At 47.6% G+C, this 26,697-nt stretch overlaps 1 protein-coding gene across 4 annotated transcripts in view; it reads left to right on the top strand.

Moving 5' to 3' along the window:
* Window positions 1–230: 230 nt before the first annotated feature.
* The window catches only part of pold1 (polymerase (DNA directed), delta 1, catalytic subunit), a 139,456-nt gene continuing 112,989 nt past the window's right edge, over window positions 231–26,697 (top strand). Inside the window, exons 1-7 of one of the 4 annotated variants that reach the window (XM_038783515.1) lie at window positions 231–330; window positions 11,403–11,604; window positions 14,386–14,502; window positions 17,766–17,906; window positions 19,948–20,073; window positions 22,145–22,313; window positions 24,817–24,937. In XM_038783515.1, coding sequence (XP_038639443.1) covers window positions 11,409–11,604; window positions 14,386–14,502; window positions 17,766–17,906; window positions 19,948–20,073; window positions 22,145–22,313; window positions 24,817–24,937 — 870 coding nt within the window. In that variant the 5' untranslated portion in view covers window positions 231–330; window positions 11,403–11,408. Of the gene's footprint in view, window positions 463–2,845; window positions 2,867–11,402; window positions 11,605–14,385; window positions 14,503–17,765; window positions 17,907–19,947; window positions 20,074–22,144; window positions 22,314–24,816; window positions 24,938–26,697 lie in introns of those variants that run through there. The other 3 variants (XM_038783513.1, XM_038783514.1, XM_038783512.1) reach the window with 3 other exon arrangements.

The following is a 26,697-nucleotide window of genomic DNA, read 5'->3' as shown; positions in this document are numbered from 1 at the left end:
GCAAAGCTGTCTAGGTTCAACCAATGGAAACGCAGCTTCCGTCAGAACCAATCGGTGATGTTTGCCGTTAGCTAATGGGGACGTAGTTTCCCTATTGACCAATCAGCATCGCCTATTGGTAGCTAATACGAACGCAGTCTCCCCCAAGAGCCATTCAGCATTGCCTATTGGTAGCCAATGAAAACGTAGCGCGTCCTGTAGACCAATCAACATCGCCTATTTTCAGCCAATGGAAACGCACCTTCTCCGTGGGCCATTCAACGTACACGCCTCACCCAGTCGGCGCTCGTCTGAGGGGGAGTCTTGGCCAATCGCGCAGCCGTTGCCGCGGTAACGCCGGGGGTGTGGGGGGGTTGGTTTGGTTGGTTGCCTTGGCGGGAGATTGAGGGGAGAAGCGGCGACTGAGGTAAAGGAGCCTGAGGCCTAGGCCCCGGGTGGGAGCTGCCGCTGGTTCGGGCGGGGGTGAGGCTGATATCCGCGGCGTGTCCGAGACTCTGCGTCCCCGGGGCTCATCTCCCTTGGGGCCGGCTCTTTATTTCCCAAGTCCCCCTGGCCTCACCCCCCAAACCCCTCACCCCCCAAAACCCCTCACCCCCCAAACCCCTCACCCCCCCCAAACCCCTCACCCCCCAAACCCCTCATCACCCCCCAAACCCCTCACCCCCCCCAAACCCCTCACCCCCCCCAAACCCCTCACCCCCCCAAACCCCTCATCACCCCAAACCCCTCATCACCCCCCCCAAACCCCTCATCACCCCCCCAAACCCCCACCACCCCCCCCAAAACCCCTCACCACCCCCCCCAAACCCTCACCACCCCCCCAAACCCCTCACCACCCCCCCCAAACCCCTCATCACCCCCCCAAACCCCTCACCACCCCCCCCCCCAAACCCCTCACCACCCCCCCCCAAACCCTCACCACCCCCCCCAAACCCCTCATCACCCCCCCCAAACCCCTCATCACCCCCCCAAACCCATCATCACCCCCCCAAACCCATCATCACCCCCCCAAACCCCTCAACCCCCCCAAACCCCTCATCACCCCCCCAAACCCATCACCCCCCCAAACCCCTCAACCCCCCCAAACCCCTCCTCACCCCCCCCAAACCCCTCATCACCCCCCCCAAACCCCTCATCACCCCCCCCAAACCCCTCAACCCCCCCAAACCCATCAACCCCCCCAAACCCATCAACCCCCCCCCAAACCCCTCATCACCCCCCCAGACCCCTCATCACCCCCCAGACCCCTCATCACCCCCCAGACCCCTCACCCCCCCCCAAACCCCTCACCCCCCCCCCAAACCCCTCACCCCCCCCCAACCCCTCACCCCCCCCCAACCCCTCACCCCCCCCCAACCCCTCACCCCCCCCCAACCCCTCACCCCCCCCCAACCCCGCACCCCCCCCCAACCCCTCACCCCCCCCCCAACCCCTCACCCCCCCCCCAACCCTCACCCCCCCCCCAACCCCTCACCCCCCCCCAAACCCCTCACCCCCCCCAAACCCCTCACCCCCCCCCCAAACCCCCCCCCAAACCCCTCACCAAACCCCTCACCAAACCCCTCACCCCCCCCCCAAACCCCTCACCCCCCCCCAAACCCCTCACCCCCCCCCAAACCCCTCACCCCCCCCCAAACCCCTCACCCCCCCCCAAACCCCTCACCCCCCCCCAAACCCCTCACCCCCCCCAAACCCCTCACCCCCCCCAAACCCCTCACCCCCCCCAAACCCCTCACCCCCCCAAACCCCTCAACCCCCCCAAACCCATCAACCCCCCCAAACCCATCAACCCCCCCAAACCCCTCATCACCCCCCAAACCCCTCATCACCCCCCAAACCCCTCATCACCCCCCAAACCCGCAACGGCCCCTCCGAATGAGCAGTTCACCTATTAACATTCCCTCTGCCCGCCTTCTCCCTGTAAGCCTGCGCATTCCTCCTTTTCAGGAAAACATTCTTAATTCCCTTTTGAATGCTTCAAATGAACCTGCCTCCACTGAGCTCACAGTCAGTGCATTCTAATTCTGTATCTGTAAAGCTCTTGTGAAGTGTCTTGGGGACACTTTGCAGGTTGTTGCTTTTTCAGTTGCCCTGAGTGATGCACGCGTTATATTGCACCTCGCCTTGTCTCTGATTTCCCGAAGCATCTCGCATACAATGAATTGCTCTAAAGTGCGGTGAGTTGGTTGTTGGGCAGTTGTAGCTGCTGTGTTGCGCACCGAGAAATCCCACAGACAGCAGTGATATGAACTAACTGCTTCCGGTGATGGCATTGATTAAGGGAGGTATGCGGCCAAAATTCCGGGGGGGGGGTACTCCTCTCACCGATGCTGCCTTGAATTCTTTAAAGACAGAAGGAACGAAACTTGCATTTAAGTAACATCTTTCTGAAGTAAATTGCTGCTATGATGTAGCGAATGCGGCATCAATTTGTGAATAGCAAGGCCCTGCAAAACAGCCAAAAAATAAAATGCTAGATCATCAGATTTACACATTGGTTGGGGCGTAACGGTTGTCCAGAACAGGGGGAGAAGTCTCTTGCCCTTTGTAGCATTGTGGCGCTTCTTACAGACAGCTGGGACCTCTTGTTTACCATTTCAGCCGGCATCTCCAGCACTCCCATCAGTACTACAGTGGGAGTGTTGGCCTGGATTAGGTGCTCAATTCCTGAATGAAGCTTGAGCCTGCAGCCTTCTGACTTGGGGAAGTGTGTCCCCAATTGAGATATGAGTGACTGTTAATCTGAGGAAAATGATACAGCTGTGGATGGGCAAGGCCAGTGGTTCTGCAACAATGCAGAGTATGCGGTGCACATAAACCTGGGCCGGCAGTGCCAGAGCATGGCAGTTTCTGTGCAGTAATGCAGGTAGACCATATTATCTTTGTAACGTGGTTAGTACATTTACAGCACCTCAAATCTGGCTATCTGAAAACTGTCCGTGTCTGAGAACGAGGCATTTTCTTTAAAGTGGGCCAAGCAAGAATTTTAAACGAATGGGGCAAAAAAGCTTGCTGGCTTGTTTGGAGGGGATTTGACGCTGCGTCACGTCGAGTCCTTATCTGCCTTGTGTGCCTGACGTTTTGAGTGGCTTAGCGATCCCTGAACCCGCCCGACCCTGTTCGGGATAAGTTCTAGAAGTTGCTACATCCGGAGCGGCTTCACGCGCCCGCCGTTTCCCGTGCCCGGAGCGACCTTTGAACCGGGTATCATACAGTTTGGTCTCCATTTGTCTCCATTTGTCCCCTTCCACCGAATCAAGGGGTTCCGATTTTCTTTCCCCTGTTCTGTTTTTCCGTTTGTCAGTGTGTGTTATAAGAACTAGGAGTAGGCCACCTGGCCCTTCGAGCCTGCTCCGCCATTCAGTGAGATCATGGCTGACCTCTTGTGCACTCAGCTCCACTTTCCCTCCCGAACACAATAACCCTTAATCCCTTTATTCTTCAAAAAACTATCCATCTTTATCTTAAAAACATTTAATGAAGGAGCCTCAACTGCTTCACTGGGCAAGGAATTCCATAGATTCACAACCCTTTGGGTGGAGAAGTTCCTCCTAAACGCAGTCCTAAATTTACTTCCCCTTATTTTGAGGATATGCCCCCTAGTTCTGCTTTCACCCGCCAGTGGAAACAACCTAGTCCCTTCATAATTTGATATGTTTTTATAAGATTCCCCCCCCCTCCCATCCTTCTAAATTCCAATGAGTACAGTTCCAGTCTACTCAACCTCTCCTCGTAATCCAACCCCCTCAACTCTCAGATTAATTAGTGAATCTCCTCTTCATACCCTCCAGTGCCAGTACGTCCTTTCTCATGTAAGGAGACCAAAACTGAACATAATACTCCAGGTGTGGCCTCGCTAACACTTATACAGTTGCAGCATAATCTCCCTAGTCTTAAATTCCATCCCTCTGGCAATGAAGGACAAAACTCCATTCGCCACCATAATCATCTGTTGCACCTCTAAACCAACTTTTTGCAACTCATGCATTAGGACAACCAGGTCTCTCTGCATAGCAGCATGTTTTAATATTTTATCATTTAAATAATATTCCCTTTTGCTGTTATTCTTACCAAAATGGATAACCTCACATTTGTCAACCTTATGATGGGCAGTGATGACCAGCGGTACCCCCATGTAATCAATTCCTTTGGAATCCACCATCAGAAAGATCCCATTATTTTGGAAGGCCTGCAGTTCACATCCCAAAAGATTCAAAGAGGTCTAGTTTAGTTTAACTTCTATTCTGAGGGGGCAGCACGGTGGCACAGTGGTTAGCATTGCTGCCTACGGCGCTGAGGACCCTGGTTCGAATCCCGGCCCTGGGTCATTGTCCGTGTGGAGTTTGCACATTCTCCCCGTGTCTGCGTGGGTTTCGCCCCCATAACCCAAAGATGTGCAGGTTAGGTGGATTGGCCACGCTAAATTGCCCCTTAATTGGAAAAAATAATTGGGTACTCTAAATTAATATTTTAAAAAAAATAAAAAACAAAAAAAAAACTTCTATTCTGAGAAATACTAGGGTAGGTTTTCAGGATCCAAAATATACCTTGATGCTGATTGGTTGGCAAATCAACTCTGGGCGAGGCGTTGCCATGGTGAAAGCAACACGGCCCCATTGGCTCCCCAAGCTCCCGGGTATCTAATGCATGCAACTGTGGCAAGTGCAAATAAGCCTTGTTGCGAGTTTGACTGATTATCTAAATTGTTTTATCCTTTCATGAGATGAGGGCATGGCTGGTGAGGCATTTGTTGCTCATCGTTAATTGCCCTTGAATTCACTGGCTTTCTCAGCCACTTCGGAGGGCAGTTCAGCGTCAGCCTGTCATGGGAGTGTACCTTTAAGAAATGTATCGTCTTCTCAAATGGCTTCAGTAATGTCATTGTGTGGGTGGAGCTGGGCTGTGGCTCTGGTTTTTACTTTCATTTTGAGCTGGGCTGTGGCTCTGAATTTTACTTTTGGTTTAAACTGTTGGAAGCTGGATTCAAACAAAGAAGGTTTCTTTGGGCTCTCACTCTGCATGTTAAAAGGTGTACAGATCAGATGATAATTTAAAAGTGATAACTGCTTTCTGGAAAGAATTCAAACCTGCTGTTTTGGGTATAAGGGCTTTTCTGGTTTTATTGGATGTTATCAAATTGAACAGTTGAAAGGGAAGTTATTAAGAATTAATTATATATATATAGAGAGAGAACTGTAGCTGTGTGGGGCTATGTTTGTAGTTGATAAAATGCTTACTGTGTGGGGCTATGTTTGTAGTTGATAAAATGCTTACTGTGTGGGGCTATGTTTGTAGTTGATAAAATGCTTACTGTGTGTGTTTATAGAAATGTTAACTGAATTCGCAGAATAAACTTTGTTTTGATTAAAAGTGCTTAAGGCCTCTGGTAAATACACCTGAAAAGTAGGCCCGAGTGCTTCTCGCAACCAAAATTAATAAACAGTTGTAGGTCAGGTGACGTCCATGAGTTAGATTTCATAGAATTTACAGTGCAGATGGAGGCCATTTGGCCCATCGAGTCTGCACCGGCCCTTGGAAAGAGCACTCCACCCAAGCCCACACCTCCACCCAATCCCCATAACCCAGTAACCCCACCCAACACTAAGGGCAATTTTGGACACTAAGGGTAGTTTAGCACGGCCAATCCACCTAACCCGCGCATCTTTGGACTGTGGGAGGAAACCGGAGCACCCGGAGGAAACCCACGCGCACACGGGGAGAATGTACAGACACTGACCCAAGCTGGGAATCGAACCTGGGACCCTGGAGCTGTGAAGCAATTGTGCTAACCACTATGCTACCGTGCTACCGATTAAAATAACTGAAGAAACAGAGCCTTTGGGCTTATTTTTAGTTTTTGGGCCTTCCAGTATCAAGTTATACCTGTATGAAAGTCGCCATAGTCCTCGAGGATCACAGACTGCTCTCCTCTATGAGAGAGCTGACTGGTAATGATTTAATCTGAGGGTCACCATACCTCAGGTGAGGGGCAAGATTGAGAAAGTCAGGGCCTTCATTAATAACCTCAGTCAGTACAGAAATTTAACCTACGCTGCTGGCATCGCCCCGCATCACTAACCAGTTATCCAGCCTACTGAACTAACCAGCCCCCCCCCCCACAAATTAAGTGGAGGATTCATTGGGATAAAGAGATTTCCATTACATATGCCCCAACCACATCTACTGCACAAAGCCAAAGTGACCCCACGTAGCCTCAACTTCAAAAAGGTTATTTTCAATCAGCTCATCAATAAAGCCAACATTTCAGTACAGTATCTATGGCAGGGGTGGGCAAACTACGGCCCGCGGGCCGCATGCGGCCCGCCAAAGGTATTTCTGCGGCCCACCAAGTCATTAAAAAAAAAAAAAAAAAAAAATTTTTTTTTAAAATTTTTTTTTTTCAAAATTTTTTTTAAGGTTAATGGCTGTTGGGTTACTTACTGGTATAGGGTGGATACGTTGACTTGAGTAGGGTGATCATTGCTCGGCACAACGTCGAGGGCCGAAGGGCCTGTTCTGTGCTGTACTGTTCTATGTTCTATATGAGGCGCCCAGAATCATAACCGGGTGAAGTAATTATTTTACTTAATATACTATGCGGCCCTTTGTGAATTGTGAATTTCTGAATGTGGCCCTTGCACGGAAAAGTTTGCCCACCCCTGATCTATGGGATATCCTCTTCAGCACACTCAAGGCAGTGAAGTGCCCAATTCTTTTTTCCCCAATTAAGGGACAATTTAGTGTGGCCAATCCACCTACCCTGCATATCTTTTTGGGTTGTATGGTCGAGACCCACGTAGACAGGAGGAGAATGTGCAAACTCCACACGGACCGTGACTCGGGACCGGGATCAAACGTTGGTCCTCGGTGTCATGAAGCAGCAGTGCTAACCACTGCACCACCATGCTCCCCTATCAACGTTTCATTTTGATGATGTTTTGTTTTCATCAACACTTGGACGAAATGCCAAATCGCATAAATTATATATATATATATATATATATATATTTTTTAATAAACAATTTTATTGAGGTAGCTTTTGGCTTTATAAACAGTTACAGACATCATCAGAAAGAAAGCAAAAAAGGCAAAAATGTGCAAACATCCATGTACTTTCAATACTTCAATCATAACATATTGCAGAAGCCCGCTCCTCTCCCACCGGTACTACCCACCATATTTTCCCTCCTACTCTTACCCCCCCCCCCCCCCACCCCCACCCCCACCCTCACCCACCCCCTGCTGACGCTCACTCTCCCGCAAAGAAGTCAATAAATGGTTGCCACCTCCGGGCGAACCCCTGCACAGATCCCCTCAAGGCGAACTTAATTTTCTCCATACCTAGGAAACTCGACATGTCCGCAAGCCACAACTCAGTCTTCGGGGGCTTTGAGTCCCTCCACGCCAATAGTATTCGTCGCCGGGCTATCAGGGAAGCAAAGGCCAAAACATCGGCCTCTTTCTCCCCCTGGACTCCCGGGTCCTCCGAAACCCCAAAAATTGCTACCCCTGGACTCATCACCACCCTTGTTTTTAGCACCCGGGACATGACCCCTGCAAATCCCTCCCTGTACCCCCTCAGCTTAGGGCATGCCCAAAACATGTGCACGTGGTTCGCTGGTCCTCCCGCGCACCTAGCGCATTTGTCCTCTATCCTGAAGAATTTGCTCATCCGAGCCACCGTCATATGGGCCCGGTGAACGACCTTAAATTGAATCAGCCCGAGCCTAGCACATGTCGCGGTCGAATTTACCTTACTCAGGGCCTCTGCCCACAGCCCATCCTCCATTTCCCCGCCTAGCTCCTCCTCCCATTTAAGTTTCAGTTCCTCTGTCTGGAACCCTTCCTCCCTCATGAGCACCTTATATATAACCGAGACTCTACCCTCCCCTTCTTCCCTCCTAGAAACTATTCTGTCGAGGATACCCATTGGCGGGAGGCGTGGGAAAGATGGGACCTGTCTACGAACAAAGTCCTGCAACTGTAGGTATCTAAAATCATTTCCCCTTACCAACCCAAATTTCTCCTCCAAGCTCCTCAAACTCGCAAAGCTCCCTTCCAGGAACATATCACACACCTTTCCCGCCCCCGCCCGCCGCCATACTCGGAACCCCCCATCCATACTCCCGAGGGCAAACCGATGGTTGTCGCAGATTGGCGCCCAGACATACGCCCCCATCTCCCCCACATGCCTCCTCCATTGGCCCCATATCCGCAGCGTCGCCACCACTACCGGGCTGGTGGTGTACTTGGCCGGCGGCAGCGGTAGAGGAGCCGTGACCAGGGCTGCCAAGCTGGAGCCCCTGCACGAAGCCGCCTCCACCCGCTCCCAAATAGACCCCGTACCCACCATCCACTTCCTTATCATAGCGATGTTGGCCGCCCAGTAATAATTCATAAATTATATTTTAATCAATTGCACAGCCTCACCTGAAACACCAACCTTCAAAGAGATGACAGATCTTCTCGAACATCTACAGAGATGGGTGTAGCTGTTTCAGATCCTCGATTTTGATGCACCAATGTTACTTTATCATAATGTTAAACAGAAGATAGAATAGAGTTTTTAAAAGAAAGAAGCCTGCTGCAAGTTAAGCATTGCCTTTTCACGATGTTAGCTTTAAACAACAGGAGCAGCAACAAGGCACCAAGTCATTGAAATCGTGCAAATTCCAAATAGGACCAACACCATCACCAACCTACGTTGTGTTCTTTTCCCCCAATCTTTTCTACCACATCAGGCAATTTAGCAATTAATGGCACGGAAATTCTGCAAACGTGCATCATTCATTAGGTCCCAAATTATACCCATGCCACTCAAATGGGAAAATAGTTACCAACGGTCTGGATGGGGAGCCATAACAGGCCAATAGCCTAAGATTTCTTTCAATCATAAGATATCGTCAGCTGACAAACTTCCCCAGTCTTCATTTTGGTTCTAAAACACAAAATTAAGCAGCATGTGAGAATTATTGGTTTTCCTTCAGCGTTTATCTGGAACAGGAGCATCGTTACAACCTGATAGAACAAACTCATGTAATTAAACATCATGCAACACATGGTTTCTCTAGCAGCAAGCCTGCACAGTAGTCACAAGCGGAGGTTAGTGCAGGGAAGTTAAGAGCAGGACATGAAGTAAGAAGAACGCAGCAATACAATAGCTGGAGTTTTACCTTATAAAGACATTGAGCTATTGCTTTATTCGATGCTAAAATCTTGTACCATAATTGAAAATGGATATACTTTGGAGTTTTCTAAACCCTGGCCCATAACAAGCCGCACATTGTTGGTCTGGAAAGGCCAGATCAGATAAGGATGACAGATTTCCTTCCCTAAAGGACAATGGTGAACTAGATGGATTTTTACCACAATCAGTGGTGGTTTCATGGTCACCATCATTGAGACTAACTTTATATTACAGCCTTTATTTATTGAATGCAAATTCTGCCAGTTCCTGAGTTGGGATTCGAACCCATGTCCCCAGAGCATTGGATGGGCCTCTGGATTCCTTGTTCAGTGACAGTACTGCTGTGCCATCAATGCGTGTGTGTCTCCCCCCCCCCCCCCCAATTAGTGCAGCTATTAGCGCACTCAGGATTGACCAGCAAGTTCTGCTCAATCCAGAATTACATCTAACAGTCATTGGGTAGCACGGTAGCTCAAGTGGATAGCACTGTGGCTTCACAGCGCCAGGGTCCCAGGTTCGATTCCCCGCTGGGTCACTGTCTGTGTGGAGTCTGCACGTTCTCCCCGTGTCTAGGTGGGTTTCCTCTGGGGGCACCGGTTTCATCCCACAGTCCAAAGTCGTGCAGGTTAGGTGGATTGGCCGTGATAAATTGCCTTTAGTACCCAAAAGGTGAGGAGGGGTTATTGGGTTACGGGGATAGGGTGGAAGTGAAGGCTTAAGTGGGTCGATGCAGACTCAATGGGCCGAATGGCCTTCTGTACTGTATGTTCTTTGTTCAATGTTTTGGGGTTTGCATGTGTAGGCTGTTTGAGAATGGTCTGTTCGATTACAGACAGCTGAAGAATTATATGTTCCTATCAGCCATTCGGTGTGACGCATGGTCTATGTACCTGGCCTTTTACCGGTACTGAAACTCTTACATGACATTGCTTAATTGTGTGGTGGACAGAATATCTTTTTGGACCGATGGCAGCGTCCCTGCCAATGGAAAGTACCAGTTGCGCAGCCACTGCATAGTGGTGGCGGGGTGTAACGGCTTGCTTAACCTGTTCAAACATTTGAGATAGTTTTGCCTTTCCGGGGTAATCTGAGATAGACCTTAACGTCTCAGGCCCGAAAGTGGCAGCGCTTGGTCCACTTGCAAGTTTGCACGATACACATTGAAGAATGGTCTGATCGGAATAGCCATTGTCCCATGGGATAGCTTTGATGGCCTCGACGTCTGCTTCAAGCCTACAAGTTGAGCAAATGGCTGGGACCCGATTTACATGATTACTGATGAGACCGATCTTCTAGACATAGTAGATCCAGACATTTAGACATAGAAAGGGCAGCACGGTGGTGCAGTGGGTTAGCCCCGCAGCCTCACGGCGCCGAGGTCCCAGGTTCGATCCCGGTTCTGAGTCACTGTCCGTGTGGAGTTTGCACATTCTCCCCGTGTTTGCGTGGGTTTCGCCTCCACAACCCAAAGATGTGCAGGGTAGATGGATTGGCCACGCTAAATTGCCCCTTAATTGGGAAAAATAATTGGGTCATCTAAATTTTAAAAAAAATAAAAAATTCTAGACATAGAAGATTAGCACATCTAGACATAGGAACAGCTTCATCCCCACAGCTACTAGACTCCATAACTACTCCCCCTTGGACTGATCTGTTCCCTGTAAAAACACTATTCATGACGCCCTATGCTGCTCTTGCTCATGTATTTGCTTTGTTTGGCCCCTTGTTCCACACTGTAACCAATCACTGTTTGTCGATGTACCATTTGTCAATGTACTCTGTTGATTATTCTTTTTTGTCTACTGTGTACAGTAGACAGCCACAGAAAAACACTTCTCACTGTACTTCGGTACATGTGACAATAAATCAAATGAAATAGTCTGTGGAGCTAGAGCCGAGCGGTATCATTTTCTCCTGTAGTAGAAATTGTTGAACTCGTTTGAAATTTGGCTTTCTTGCGTGTGTCCTGATGGTGAGTGCAAGATGAAAAACTTCAACATGCCTCTTTCCAGTGATATAAAAAATAAAATGCTTCTTTTATTGCTGAGAGTCTTGCCACTTGCGCAGGCCGGAATCTTTATGGAAAACACACATTGTACCAGTGACAGTACTAAAAGGCGCTATGTGAAGTCAGGTTTTTATTGAAATGCACCCGCCGTCTGCAGAGCTCCCAATTAAAATGACTGGCAATGTCCTTTTCTTTAAAAAGTAATAGATAAGTATGCAGCTTGCGAGAAACAGGCCACCTGGCGGCAGTGGCAATGGCAATCGGCCGCAGGCGAAGAAGCTCCGCGGAGATTGGGATGAAGAGGGACCGTCACAGTTTGAAGAGGAGCTGGCGTATCTTGACGAAGTGGAGGCGGAAATGGCAATGGATGCCAAGGAAATGCAGGTCTCGCATGACGTGGTTCCAGTTGGTAGGTAGCGGACCGTTTTAGATGTGAATGACATTGCCTGATGTTGACTGATTGATAAGAGGTTGATTGCTGTGTTTAGTTAACAATCATTATCATTATATTGCATGATAACCAGGCTGGTAGAGGTTGAGCTCGATGCACCTGTATTTTTTCACTTCTCTAACCTTTGCTGTGAGCGAGGGAATGTTAATTTATTATTCTTCTCACTTTCTACGGGTCTTGGAGGGGCAGATTCTTTGCCGGGTAGAGCCCCTTGAGCACTGACCCAGGTGACTATCCTTGTGGCATAACCTTCAGTGGTGAACATTCACAAGTTATTTGTTCACGGGGTCATAGCAGGAGTTGTCCTCTGACATCTGCGCATGTATTTTCCGGCATTGAATCGAGTTTTATCAGTATGATAGCTGACGGAGCTGGGCGCTGTCTCTGATTGTAACATTCTTACCCCCACCTTAGCTGAGATCAGGCACCTCGTCACAGACAGGTCTGGGGACGAGGGGTCTTCAACTGAAAAGGTTTCTGTTCTAAACCTGCGACTGCTGCAGTTACCCTCTTGGTTCGGTGGTATTATGATTTTATCAGCAGATATATGGACTCAACTTCCATCGATGCAGTATAACTCAATAGATCCTCCATGCTGCTGGCAGGGGGCGTGGCGATGGATCGGTTAGATGGTGAGATCAGAAACACTAATCACGCTAATTGCTGTTTCCTGGCTGAGTACTGTTGCAGCTGAAAGTTATCAAGTGAGTGGTGATGAGGTTGGCTCAGTGGTTAGCACTGCTGCCTCACAGCACCACGGAGCCGGATTCAGTTCCGGCCTTGGATGACTGTGTGGAGTTTGCATTTTCTCCCCACATCTGCGTGGATTTCCTCCGGGTGCTCTGGTTTTTTCCCACAGTCCAAAGACGTGCAGTTTAGGAGGACTGGCCTTGACAAATTGCTCCTGAGTGTCCAAAGATTAGGTGAGGTCCTAGGTAGGGTGCTCTTTCAGAGGGTTGGTGCAGACTTAATGGGCGGAACGGTCTCCTGCACTGTAGGGATTCTATTCTGTGATCACAGTCCTGACTTGTGACTTATTATTGGAGAGGCTCTGAGGGCTCAGGGAGTGTCTTGCCCCTGTAGGATGGCATTATTTGCTGGCCAAGAAAAACCTCTGGTTCATGAGGACCCCCTCGCTGTTAATGGTGCAGGACTCTGATGGTGGTATCAATGTAGGTTAAGAGAAGACGGCTAGAATTTTTCCTTCTCGTGATGGTCTCTACCCAGCACTCGTACAGTGTGAAAGTTATGTACCACTTGTCAGCCTAAGTATGGGTATCATCAGGGATCTGTAATAAGTGGGCAGCACGGGATCACAGTGGATAGCACTGTTGCTTCACAGCTCCAGGGTCCCAGGTTCGATTCCCGGCTTGGCTCACTGTCTGTGCACAGTCTGCACGTTCTTCTCGTGTCTGCGTGGGTTTCCTCCGGGCGCTCCGGTTTCCTCCCACAAGTCCCGAAAGACGTGCTTGTTAAGTGAATTGCACATTCTGAATTCACCATCTGTGTACCCGAACAAGCGCCAGAGTGTGGCGACTAGAGGACTTTTACAGTAACTTCATTGCAGTGTTAATGTAAGCCTACTTGTGACACTAATCAAGATTATTATGAAGTTGGCATGAGCTGACTTGTCATCCGAGGAGTCTGGAATGGATTGAAAGCCGGAATTGTCAGCAAATTGACCCAAACTAGCACTTACGGCCGACTTCACTTACTTTAATCACTCCCACTTGCCCCTGCTTGGTCATGCAAATCAGTGACTCAGCTGGTACAGCCTTTGGGATGCAGTTGAAATCTAAGTGAGAGAGAGAGTGTAGGGGGGGGGGGGGGCGCGATTTGGCTTTCCCATTCTCCTGTGACCGTGAATTTTTTTTTTTTTAAATTTAGATTACCCAATTATTTTTTCCAATTAAGGGGCAATTTAGCGTGGCCAATCCACCTACTCTGCACATTTTTTGGGTTGTGGGGGCGAAACCCACGCAGACACGGGGAGAATGTGCAAACTCCACACGGACAGTGACCCAGAGCCGGGATTCGAACCTGGGACCTCAGCGCCGTGAGGCAGCTGTGCTAACCACTAGGCCACCGTGCTGCCCTTTCCTGTGACCGTGAATGTGGTTGAGGGGAGGGTGGTGCTGTGTGAGAACAGGGTGAGGGTTAGCTGTCCAAGCAAAATACCAGAAATCTTAAATAGAAACAGAAAGCGCTGGAGAAACTCAAGGCAGCCAGGCAGCACCTGTGAAGAGAGAAAGAGAGTCAGCGTTTCGAGTCCGTTTGTCTCTTCTTCAGAGCATCGAGGAGTTATACGGACTCGAAACGTTAACTAGCTTTCTCTCTCCACAGGTGCTGCCAGACTGGCTGAGATTTTCCTGCATTTTTCCATTTTTGGTTGAGGATTAGTTGTGATGGCTACCATGGCTCATTAACACTAGTTGTCAAGGCTCGTGCCTGAAGAATGGTTGCTTGGACGAGGAACCAAAAGCCTCTGATGCCTTTGGAACCTGAGTACGCAGTGGCGCCTAGAAAAACGGCAAAGAAAATTGAAAGAAGGGAATCCGTTCTGAGCCATGGACTGTTGACAGGTGAACTTCTGTTTCCCAGGAATTTTTAATTAAATAGTCGGGAAAAAAATAACGGGACAATTTCTCATTGACTGTGCCATGTACTCCTCGTTTTTATGTTCACCGTGGCCATTTTGGTTTGTGCTAAAAGATCTTTTTCTACCCCCCCGCCTTTTAGGAAATCTGTTTTCTTCCAAGGTTATGAATAACAAATGGCAGCGTCCTCCAGCACCCACAATCGATCCGAAAGCAGACGCCATCACCTTTCAGCAGATGGAGCTGGAGCACTACGTGGGTAAGTGCTGAGACCAAGGGTTGGTGGACAACAGAAAGCTCCGGGGGAAGCTTGAATTCAGCTCTCCCAGTTAGACTTTGTGACACAGTATCGAAGCTTCACCCAAAAGCTTTTGAGGCTGCGCGGTGAATTAAAAATCTCAAAACTGAGGTGGATGCGTTATTCTTAGACAGGGATAATTAAGGGTTACGGGACCAAGGCGGGTTGACGGAGCAGAGGTATTGAATGGTGGAATTAAATCAACCGGCTGAATGGCCTCCTCCTGTTCAATTATAAATAGCTTTGTGTAACTAGCAGAAAAAGTTGAAGATAAAAGGCCCTTTAGCCTATCAAACTTAACCCTGTGGTATTTCCATTCAGCCAGTCGAGCATCCAACTTCAACTTGCCTCTTCAATTCCAGCACTTTTGTGGTGATTTACCAGGTTGTCCTTTTTTTTCTCAAAGTGTGAAGTAGCACTGTTGCTTCACAGCGCCAGGGTCCCAGGTTCGATTCCCGGCTTGGGTCACTGGCTGTGCGGAGTCTGCACGTTCTCCCCGTGTCTGCGTGGGTTTCCTCCGGGTGCTCCGGTTTCCTCCCACAAGTCCTGAAAGACATGCTGTTAGGTAATTTGGACATTCTGAATTCTCACTTCATGTACCTGAGCAGGCGCCGGAATGTGGCGACTAGATGATTTTCAGAGGACCGAGGATTGATTGTGGCATACAAAATTATGTGAGGTTATTCATGAAGATTATTTGAGCCTTTTCAACCTTGCTCCTTGCCCGAGGTGTGGGGTGATGCTCCGGTTAAATCAAAGAACAAAGAAAAATTACAGCACAGGAACAGGCCCTTCGGCCCTCCAAGCCTGCGCCGATCCAGATCATCTATCTAAAACTGTCGCCTATTTTCTAAGGATCTGTATCCCTCTGCTCCCTGCCCATTCATGTATCTGTCTAGATACATCTTAAATGACGCTATCGTGCCTGCCTCTACCACCTCCGCTGGCAATGTGTTCCAGGCACCCACCACCCTCTATGTAAAGAACTTCCCACGCATATCTCCCTTAAACTTTTCCCCTCTCACCTTGAACTCGTGACCCCTAGTAATTGAGTCCTATTTCAGGTACTGCTGAATCTCTGGGGGAAAAAGCTTCTTGCTATCTGTCAGCTCTCCCCTTCAGAAGGGGAAAGCAGCCTTTGGTCATCTGGGATTATGGCGACTTTACTTTGCTAGTTAGAGTAGACAGGGAGCACTTGTTCACCCCCAGCAGAGAGACAAGTTACCTGGGCCACAGATTTAAGGTGATTGGTAGAAGGATGCGAGTGGATATTAAGGAAAAGCTTTTTCACCCAGAGGGTGGTAAATGTCTGGAGTTCGTTGCCCAGATTTGCGGTCGAGGCAAAAACCCTTAACTCATTTAAACGGGGGCAGCACGGTAGCACAGGCGCTGAAGACCTGGGTTCGAATCCCGGCCCTGGTCACTGTCCATGTAGAGTTTGCACATTCTCCCTGTGTCTGCGTAGGTTTCACCCCCACAACCCAAAGATGTGCAGGGTAGGTGGATTGGCCACGCTAAATTGTCCCTTAATTGGAAAAAAATAATAATTGGGTACTCTAAATTTAAAAAAACAAAAAAAAGGGACCTGAAGATTGTAACTTGCAAAGCTACGGACTGTGGTTACTGTAAAGTGGGGTTAGAATGGGCGGCTGGTTTTTATCAGCTGACTCGGACACGATGGGCTGAATAACCATTTTCTGTGCTGTAACCTTTCTTTGGTTCTATGTTCTGCTCTTATTGATTTAGCAAGCTCATATCCTGGCTTCACCTTCTCTGCAATTTAATGTCATAATAATTTAGTAAATTTCCTGTTTATTATCATGTCGCTGTTGGTGGGATCTTGCTGTGCACCAGTTGGGTGCTGTGTTTCCTACCTTGCAGCAGTGACCTGCAAAATGATTTGGGGTGGGGGCATCCTGTGGTTGCGAAAGGTGTCACAGAAAGGCAAGCATTTCTTTCATCCCGGTCATTGTCAAAAGCTTTATAAACGTGGAAATAAGCTATCTCCTAGGGTCTGTTTTATTTGCAATGTTGTGAAGGAAGTGGAGGTTTGCCGAGCAAAAGGCTCACCACCTAAATCCTCGCCGGTCCATACCACTTAAGCTCCTGCTCAAATCTTTTTGGTATGCTTTGGGTCTGGCTCAGATTTGGTCCCCATTTTAAATAGAAGCATTGTATTTCAGGTACTGCTGAATCTCATGATTACTGTGGGCAGCGCTATGCAAATCTCCTCAATAGTCTCCTTCATCATAGACCATCTGGCTCGGGAATGTGCAAGTCTTCTGTACTTTTAACGCAGCAACCGCCTACTCAGTGACGTCAAAACATATGCTTCTTGTTTCTTGATAATTAGTCAGTGAACCATTATTTTCCTGCCTGGGGAGCATTAATTCTGCTATTTCCCCTTCAGTAGTTTCAATTGTGCCAATATTATCTTTCATTAAGAATTATCTTCCTCTCTTAGCTTATCTTTCACCGTACAGTCATGGAGCAATGCTGCACCGACAGTGGCCTTTCGGCCCGTCGCTTTTGCTGAATACTGAAAAAAGGGTTTATTTTCTCTGCTTGAAGTCCTTTTGCCAGGCTCCTCTTCTCTTCCTTTCCTTGAACCTGTTAGAAGTTTCCTATATATCCCTTCTATATATCCCTTTTCTTCCTTAACTACTTTTCTTCAGGACATAAAACATAAAAAAATGGCGTCTATATAGTGACTTTCCCGACCATTCTAATTCCAATTCTCTCTCCGCACCTAGTGATGCATTAAGGCAGACTTTGCCTGTTTCCCTAGCCAGTTATTCCTGGAACAGGTCACTAGTTTGTTGCCAGAGGCATATATAACTTGAGGGGCGCCACTCCACATCAAGCGTGGCTGACCAGGAGTCTCTCCTGCTCTTGCCACCAGCCATTGACGTGTTTGGAAGGATTTTGCAGGTTGACACTCAATCTGTTTTGGCCGCATTTTGAACGCACCTTCCTTGGACATCAAGACCTGGGGTGGGACTCGAACCTGGAGCTTCTGGCTTAGGGGCAGGGATGCTACCCGCTGCGAGCACCACAAGACCTCCTCTTTCACGACCGCAGGACATCCCAAAGTGCTTTCTAGCCAATGAGTGTGCTTGATGTTGGAAACCTGGTAGCCAATTTGTGTGCAGCGTGCTCCCCCAAAACACCAAATGATTTCAGTACCTGTTTTTAATAATTGCAGTTTTCTGTTTTTCTCGAAGGGTCCTATGTCGCTGGAATGCCTGGGAATAAACAGGGACCGGTTCCTGTTACCCGAATGTTTGGAATTACAATGGAAGGGAATAGCGTCTGCTGCCACGTGCATGGATTCATGCCCTACTTCTACGTGAAGGCACCACCTGGTGAGACTTTGTGAATCCTTACTGGAGATGATAGACTTTTATGAGGATTCTCGTTTTATAAAATGGATTCTCATTCCACTTTAGTTGCCAAGTTTCAATATTGGCTACCTCCCCCTCAGATATAACATGGAAGTATAAAATCTACTCTATTTTGGCCCCACTTTAAACCAGAACCTCAAAATTGTGCCAGAATAATTCTACTGAATTTTACAAATAATTCATATTTACAAATAATTTTCCATCCCTGAGTGAGGTTGTCTATTTTTTTCAGTTGTTTATAGCCTCTTTTATTCAGCTTTTAATGAGATCTCTCGCGAATGCACTCAATAGCTGAAAACCCACAGCTCTATGGAGTAGAAAATGTCAAAGGATCACAACACTTTGCGTGAAGACATTTCTCTTCATCTCAGTCTTAAGCAGCCGACCCATATTCCGGGATTGTGATCCCTAGTTCTAGACTCCCTATCCAGGGGAAAGCATCCTCCCAGCATCTATCTTGTCGAGCCCCTTAAGAATTTAATATATTTCAATGAAATCACCTTCTTCTAAATTCTAGGAACCTGCGCTTAATCTACCTTGGAAATTGTGTAAATTTCACACACACGTGCTTCTTTAGGGCCTCAGGAATTTCCCATTTGGAGGATATTAACTCACTAGAGTTCTAATAATTTCTTCAGTGGGTGGCACGGTAGCACAGTGGTTAGCACCGTTGCTTCACGGCGCCAGGGTCCCAGGTTCGATTCCTGGCTTGGGTCACTGTTTGTGTGGAGTCTGCACATTCTCCCTGTCTCTGCATGGGTTTCCTCCCACAAGGATGTTGCCTGGAATGGAGAGTAGGTCTTACGAGGAAAGGTTGAGGGTGCTAGGCCTTTTCTCATTAGAACGGAGAAGGATGAGGGGCGACTTGATAAAGGTTTATAAGATGACCAGGGGAATAGATAGACAGAGACTTTCCCCCCGGGTGGAACAAACCATTACAAGGGGACATAAATTTAAGGTGAATGGTGGAAGATATAGGGTGGATGTCAGAGGAAGGTTCTTTACCCAGAGAGTAGTGGGGGCATGGAATGCACTGCCTGTGGAAGTAGGTTGAGTCGGAAATATTCGGGACCTTCAAGCAGCTATTGGATAGGTACATGGATTACGGTAGAATGATGGGGTGTAGATTAATTTGTTCTAGGACAAAAGTTCGGCACAACATCGTGGACCGAAGGGCCTGTTCTGTGCTGTATTTTTCTATGTGTTCTATGTTGAGTCCCGAAAGGCATGCTGTTAGGTAATTTGGACAATCTGAATTCTCCCTCCGTGCACCCTAACACTAGCGACTAGGGGATGTTCACAGTAACTTCATTGCAGTGTTAATGTAAGCCTACTTGTGACACTGGTAAAGATTATTATTATTATTGGCCCCCCTCTTCGTGTTCCGATCTCTCCCCTCCCCAACAGCATGTCACAATCTGTTCGCTTGAGGGGTTGACTTAAATAGGATATGTATAGAACAGTACAACATAGAAGAGGCCGTAGGTCCCACCAGGCCTTTCAAAGAGTAATCCAGCTAGTCTCACTCCGCGGCTCTTACCAGCACTTCTCTCCACAATTCATTTCATCCTCTTTGTACGCTCCTGTTGAATCTGTTTCTGTCGCCCCCAATGGTTCTCATGATGCTAGTATGGTCATATTTATTGGACTTCCTAAGTTGGCCCGAGAACATGGTGACTTCCTGGACCACTTCATAGTCTGTGTGAATGAGTGTTATTCTCTGGGAAGGCTGGAGCCGAATACATGGCCAAGACAGCAACATTGACAGAACTGATCTCTGCATAAACCTCTGTTAGATATGTTGTTCAGTGTCAAACCTACAGAGACTGCTGTGCTGCCCGGCACTGCTTGAATGAGTAAGTATTTGAGCTGCGTTTTGGGTTAAACGTCTTTTGCGGCCACCTCTCATGGTGATATGTCTTACTGCTCTGGATTCTCTGAGCAGCCACGTTTGTGTTACCGTTTGGTTTTATTAACCATAAAAACTAATTCCCCCTTGCAGGTTTCGGTTCAGAGCACCTCCATGATTTTCAACGGGAGCTGAATGTAATTGTGATTAAGGACATGAGATCGAAAAAGGACAACATTACGCAGGCGGTTCTGGCGGTTGATATCTGTCTGAAGGAGAGTAAGTGTTAAATTCACTCGTGCGGCTCCGACAGTTCTCTCCAGTGCAGTGGTTGGGGAAAGCTGGGTAAAGGGCCAAAGTCTATGGCAAGAAATGCCAGGATGGTCAAAGGTAGCAGGATACATCATGAGGCAAATTAGGAAGTCTTCCTGAACTGGTTAGAGATTGTCGGAGGAAGAGGAAGGTGAGGTTCTTTGGTTTCCAGATCCTGAGAAGAATTAATTGTAGCAGGAGATGGTTTGATGTGAAACAAAAACAGAAAATGCTGGAAAAACTCAGCAGCATCTGTGGAGAGAGAAACAAGAGTTAACGTTTCGAGTCTGGATGACATCTTCCGAGCTAAGGAGAGGGAGCAAAGTGAGGGGCTTTATACAGAGTGCAAAGCAGCTGGAGCAGAGTAGAAGTTGGGAATTGGCGGGAACTATGTATATTTGACAAAGATGTTTCGGGCACAAGTCAAAGAGAGTGTTAATGATAGTGTTGAAGACTAAAGAAGGTGCGAATAGTGGCATAAAGGTTAAGATAGCAGAATGTGTTAATAGCAGAACGAAGGTCAGTGCTCTGTGAAAGCAGAACTTGAGGATAAGCGACAGGTGGCTCTGTGGGTTGGGGGCGGGGTGGAGTTGGGACAAAAACAAAGATTAGTAAGGGGGTCAAGGTGGAGGAGAGAGAGAGTTCATGGTCTGAAGTTGGTGAACTCCGTATCCAGTCCAAAAGTCTGTAAAGTGCCTGATTGGACGATGAGATGCTGTTCCTCCAGTTTGCATGTGAGCTTGATCTGTAAAGAGGTGTCACAATTGACCGGGCCAGGATTCGGACAAGGGCAAGATTTTGACTCCTGATGGCTGTCTTTGAGCCCTCCTGGAAAGCTTGCGTGTTGGGTGTCAGGTGGGTAGACGACACGACTCTGTGAGGATCCCTACAATTGAACAGCCCGTAACGCATTTCAAAAGCCCGCACCTATGGCGGCTTGCATAGTTTTGCAAGGAAGGAACTCCACTTTGACAGAGTTGCCTCCTCCAAAGGGAATGCCCCTAGCAACGTTAACTTAGGAATGGATGAACAAACCTTCCAATTAAATATTAATTTGATGTCAATTATCTAATAGAAGTTACTGATATGGGGCAGCACGGTGGCCTAGTGGTTAGCACAACTGCCTCACGGCGCTGAGGTCCCAGGTTTGATCCCGGCTCTGGGTCACTGTCCGTGTGGAGTTTGCACATTCTCCCCGTGTCTGCGTGGGTTTCACCCCCACAACCCAAAAATGTGCAGAGTAGGTGGATTGGCCACGCTAAATTGCCCCTTAATTGGAAAAAATAATTGGGTAATCTAAATTTAAAAAAAAAATTCACGGTCACAGGAGAATGGGAAAGCCAAATCGCGCCCCCCCCCCCACTCTCTCTCTCACTTAGATTTCAACTGCATCCCAAAGGCTGTACCAGCTGAGTCACTGATTTGCATGACCAAGCAGGGGCAAGTGGGAGTGATTAAAGTAAGTGAAGTCGGCCGTAAGTGCTAGTTTGGGTCAATTTGCTGGCAATTCCGGCTTTCAATCCATTCCAGACTCCTCGGATGACAAGTCAGCTCATGCCAACTTCATAATAATCTAAATTTATAAAAAAAAAAGAAGTTACTGATATATAGATTACCCAATTATTTTTTCCAATTAAGGGGCAATTTAGTGTGGCCAATCCACCTACTCTGCACATTTTTGGGTTGTGGGGGCGAAACCCACGCAGACACGGGGAGAATGTGCAAACTCCACACGGACAGTGACCCAGAGCCGGGATCGAACCTGGGACCTTAGCGCCGTGAGGCAGCTGTGCTAACCACTGTGCCACCGTGCTGCCCTCGTTACTGACATACAAAGGGGTTTACAGGTGGCACTATTTGTTGGTGGAGATGTGTGTGTGAAATTGGATCAAAGTAATAAAGGTGTTTTGTGGAGAAGCAGAACTCTAGTCTCCTTTACTCTGCAGCAACCCAGAAGCTTAAAGAAACTGTGCTCAGGAGAGGTGGGAAAAAAATCGATATGTTTTGACATTTCTGAGGGTATGCTGTGTAATTACAGATATGTACGGCTATGGAGGAAACACAAAGATGCCGTTTCTCAAGATTACGATGGCACTACCGCGTTTAATTGCCCCTGCTAAACGCCTGCTAGAGCAAGGATTCCGCTTTGGTTCAACTCCAATGTGTAACTATCAGTCATATGAGGCCAACATAGACTTTGAAATCAGGTACTTGTTGCTACTTTGTTTGACTATTAAAGAAATTGTGCAAAGAAAGGTTTGCATTTTATGTCGCATCTTTCACAACCTCAGGGCATCCAAAGGCACTCTGCAACCAATAGGAAAGTACCTCTGAAGTGTAGTCGCTGTTGTAATGTAGGAAACGGGGCAGCCAATTTGTGCACAGCAAGATCCCACAAACAGCAATGAAAGAAGTGACCAGTTCTTTCTGGTGGTGTCGGTTGGAGGATCAATGTTGACCTGGAACGTCGGGGTGACCTCCCCTTCCCTTTCCATAGTGCCATAGGGCTTTTATGGGTGCACTTGAGAGAGGGCAAATGGGCTTTGGTTTAAAGTCCGATCTGACAGTGTGGTGCCCCATAGCGCAGCTTGGATTACATGCTCAGGAGTGGAAACCACAATCTCCTGTTTCAGTGGGTGCTGAACTGAGCCACGAGTTGCTTCACAGAATTGTTACAGCGTGGAAAGTGGTTGTTTGCCCCCATCATGTCTGCAAATGAGCAATCCATCTCGTAACATTCCCCCACGTTCTCCCTGCAACTGCACTTTGTCCCTTTACACTGAACAATATTATTCCCATTTTGAAAGCCTCGATTAAACCTGCCCCCACCACACACTCGGGCAGCGCGTTCCAGATCCTAACCACTCGTTGCATGAAAATGTTTTTCTGCGTGTCGCTGTGCTGCTTGCTTTCAATCTGTGTTCTTTGAATCTCCAGTTCTTTCATGAGTGGGGGGGTTTCCCTCTATTTTGTCTGGACGTCTCACTATTCTGAATACCTTTAGCAGATCTCCTATCAGCCTGCTCCTCCAAGACAATCAGACCCAATTTCTCCAATCCAGCTTCGTAACTGAAGATTTCTGCCCCTGTCACTATATTTGTGAACCTTTTCTACACTCTCTGCACTGTCTTCACTAAATCCTTCCTAATGTGTAGCACCCAGAACTGGACGTAAGACTCCAGTTGTGGTCAAACCAGTGTCTTATGCAAGTTCAACGTGACACTTCCTTGATCATGCCCCTATTAGTAAAGCCTAGGATACTGGTTACCTTACGGCACGGTAGCACAGTGGTTAGCATGTTGCTTCACAGCTACAGGGTCCGAGGTTCAATTCCCGACTTGGATCACTGTCAGTGTGGAGTCTGCACGTTCTCCCTGTGTCAGCGTGGGTTTCCTCCGGGAGCTCCGGTTTCCTCCAAGTCCCGAAAGGCGTGCTGTTAGGTGAATTGGACATTCTGAATTCTCCCTCGGTGTACCCGAAGAGGTGCTGGAGTGTGGTGACTAGGGGATTTTCACAGTAACTTCATTGCAGTGTTAATGTAAACCTACTTGTGACACCAATAAAGATTATTATTGTTAACCAGGATCTCACCTATCCTGGTATTTGCAAAGACTTATGCACATATATAGCCAGACCCAGTTGCTCCTGTACCTACCTGCACCCTTTATCTTGAACTGTCACTTCCAAGTCCTTCCGACCAAAATAAATTACTTCACACTTGTCCACATTGAACTTCATCTGCCAACTTTCTTTCTTTAACCCTTCTTTTGGGTGACCAAATATAATAGTTTAAACCTGTTTGAAATGTGCAGTCTTCTATTGCTTGTAGTGTTGGGCTTTTGCCAATAGGGGTTATCTGTGAGCCATAAAAATAGCATAGAATAATTCACTTCGCACATTCTCCCTGTGTCTGTGTGAGGACCCCCACAACCCAAAGATGTGCAGGATGGGTGGATTGGCCATATCTTTTTATTTAAACAGTAAAAGATATATACAAGGCCAAACGGTACAAACACTGATTTTTGTGTTGGGGGGGGGGATAAATAGCACAAGTCCCGCCAGTGACAAAATGGGTACAGTCTGATTTACACACTCCCCACTTTTCGCACGGATTGTCTAAAATTGCGCTAACCATGAGCATAATCGATTACAGATGCACTGCTCGTAATGTAATGCTGACTATCTCAGGTAGTTCAATAAGTTCTTTGCACTTCATTAATTCCCAGTATTTACCGATCTAAACAGCTCTGCTGAATTCAGGCGAGGTCACACTCAATTAGCAGGCCTGTTAGGCCCATTCAGTTAGCTGTTTGTTCCGCTTTGAAGTGCGATGTGTTTGCACGCAAACAACTAACTTCTGATGCCTCCCCCTTGTGATCCTTGTTCACCTCAATTTGGCTATTTATCAGTATTGCAGAGGCAGCTGCTCGAAGGGAACTTCAGGTACTCTGCATCACGCCTGCTTTCGGAAGAGATATTGGATTCATTTGATTTTTTTCTTAAGGATGTTTGGTGAGAGAACTGTGTTAACACAAACATATCCGCTGCTGTACTTGGTAGTCCACAACCCCAAAGGCATTTTTTATTGAGTCGGGTGGGCTCTGACCCACCATGTGTGCAGATGTATGAAAGGACACTGTTAAAAAGATTAAATATTGCTTTTTCTTTTAAACTTTACGTTTTGCTCCACTTCCTGCAACATTTCGATAGATTCATGGTGGACAGTGATGTCGTTGGCTGTAACTGGATAGAATTACCTGCCGGGAAGTACCTGTTAAGGGAAGAACAGACAACAGGAAACTTTACTGCATCGAGGGACAGCCCCAGAAAGGTGTGTTTGGCCAAAGGCTAGTTGGGTTGGATATTTAGAGGGGTACGGAGTGGCGTTAACCTTTTGAACACCTGTATTTTCCTAGCCTGGTACAGTAATTCCTGGAAGGTTAGTCCTTCTGTTTGAAACATGACTTTGCCGAGCCTGGGGGAGAGCTGAATACAGTAATAATCCAGCTCTTCTAACGTATTACAGCTTTGGGAAGTGCAGGAATGTGTTGAATGTGACATAATAAGGCGTCTGCTTGTCTTATGGCACAGTATTAGACCGAACAAATATTTTCCCTCAGAAATGTTCAGAAGAGCTTGCATTTATATAGCCCAGATTTTGTGCTCAATTCTCTGCAGTGGGACCCACGACTGCCTGACTGGGTTTTATTTTCTTTCTTTTATTTTAATTTTATTACAAACATGTATCAAAACAAGTTTACAGCAAATAAACAACCTGGGAAACCTACTTCCCAACAATCAACTATACAGTCTGTACAAGTTTTTTCCCTTTTTCACCCTCCCCCTACCCCCTTCAACAAACAGCTCCTCAAACATGGGCACAAACATCCCCCACCTTTTCTCAAACCCCCCCCTGCAGAGACCCTTAACTCATACTTTATCTTCTCCAACCGCAGGAAGTCATACAGGTCACCCAACCAAGCCACTACCCCCGGTGGTGATGCCGACTGCCACTCCAGTAAAATTTGCTGCCGTGCAATCGACATCGGCCTTCCTCCTCTCCATGAGCTCCAGCTTCTCTGAAACCCCAAATATTGGCACCAAAGGCTCCAGGTCCACCGATTGATCTCCCCTCTCAACTCTGCTTCCGATTACTCCTTGATCTTCACACCCCGTTCGCTTCCCTGCTCCACCAACCACTTGTCCCCCCCAAACATCCGGAAGCAGCAATCGCTCTGGCAGGGTGTATCCCGGCAACCTAGGGAACCCCCTCCAGAACTTTCGCGCAAAGTCCCTAACCTGCAGATTCCTGAACTCTCTCCCCCTCGGCAGCTCTACCCTCTTCCTTAGCTCCTCCAGACTGGTGAACCCTTGCCTGACTGGGTTGAGGGTGCTACAATGTCAGAGGTTGATCAAATGGATGCGGATTGGGGCTGACCTAAATAATCATTTACCATAGTGCCCAAAGTCATGGGTGCATACGACCGAGCTTCAGGGGCCATAGGAACCGGAATGGCCATTCAGCCCTTCGAACGGGTTTTGCCATTCAAGGAGACCAGGCTCCACAAACTTGCATCTGCCCTGGTATCGCTTGTTTTTTTTTTAGTTAACCAAAGTTATTATTGGTCTTGGTTTTAAACTGAATAATTCATCTTGCATTGATTGCCAATTGCAGAGGAAAGTTTCAAACTTCTGGCCCTCCCTTTGTGGGTAAGATTTCACTCCTGAGAGGTTCATCTCTAATGTTAGACCACATCGAAAACCCTACTGTCTTTATTTAATGGATATCTCAACTTGTTGATTCACACGGATCTGTTGGAAATAGTGCTATGGTGAAAACACTCCCTTTTGCAAACTTTCAGGCTCAGAAATGTCAGTGAGGGCAAACCAGAAAATTAGCTATTCGTACATCTGTGTCGAGTTTGCACATTTCCCCCCCCGTGTCCTGGTGGGTTTCCTCCCGGTGCTCCAGTTTCTCCCCAGAGTCCAAAGACCTGTAGGTTAGGTGAATTGGCCATACTAATATTGCCCAAAAGTTAAGTGGGGTTACGGGGTTAGGCGTTGAGGAATTGGGCCTAGGTAGGGTGCTCT

The sequence above is a fragment of the Scyliorhinus canicula genome, chromosome 23 (assembly GCF_902713615.1).
Source record: "Scyliorhinus canicula chromosome 23, sScyCan1.1, whole genome shotgun sequence".
Lineage (NCBI taxonomy): Eukaryota > Metazoa > Chordata > Chondrichthyes > Carcharhiniformes > Scyliorhinidae > Scyliorhinus > Scyliorhinus canicula.
Note: the sequence above shows the minus strand (reverse complement) of the source record. Positions and strands in the feature narration are given on the sequence as shown.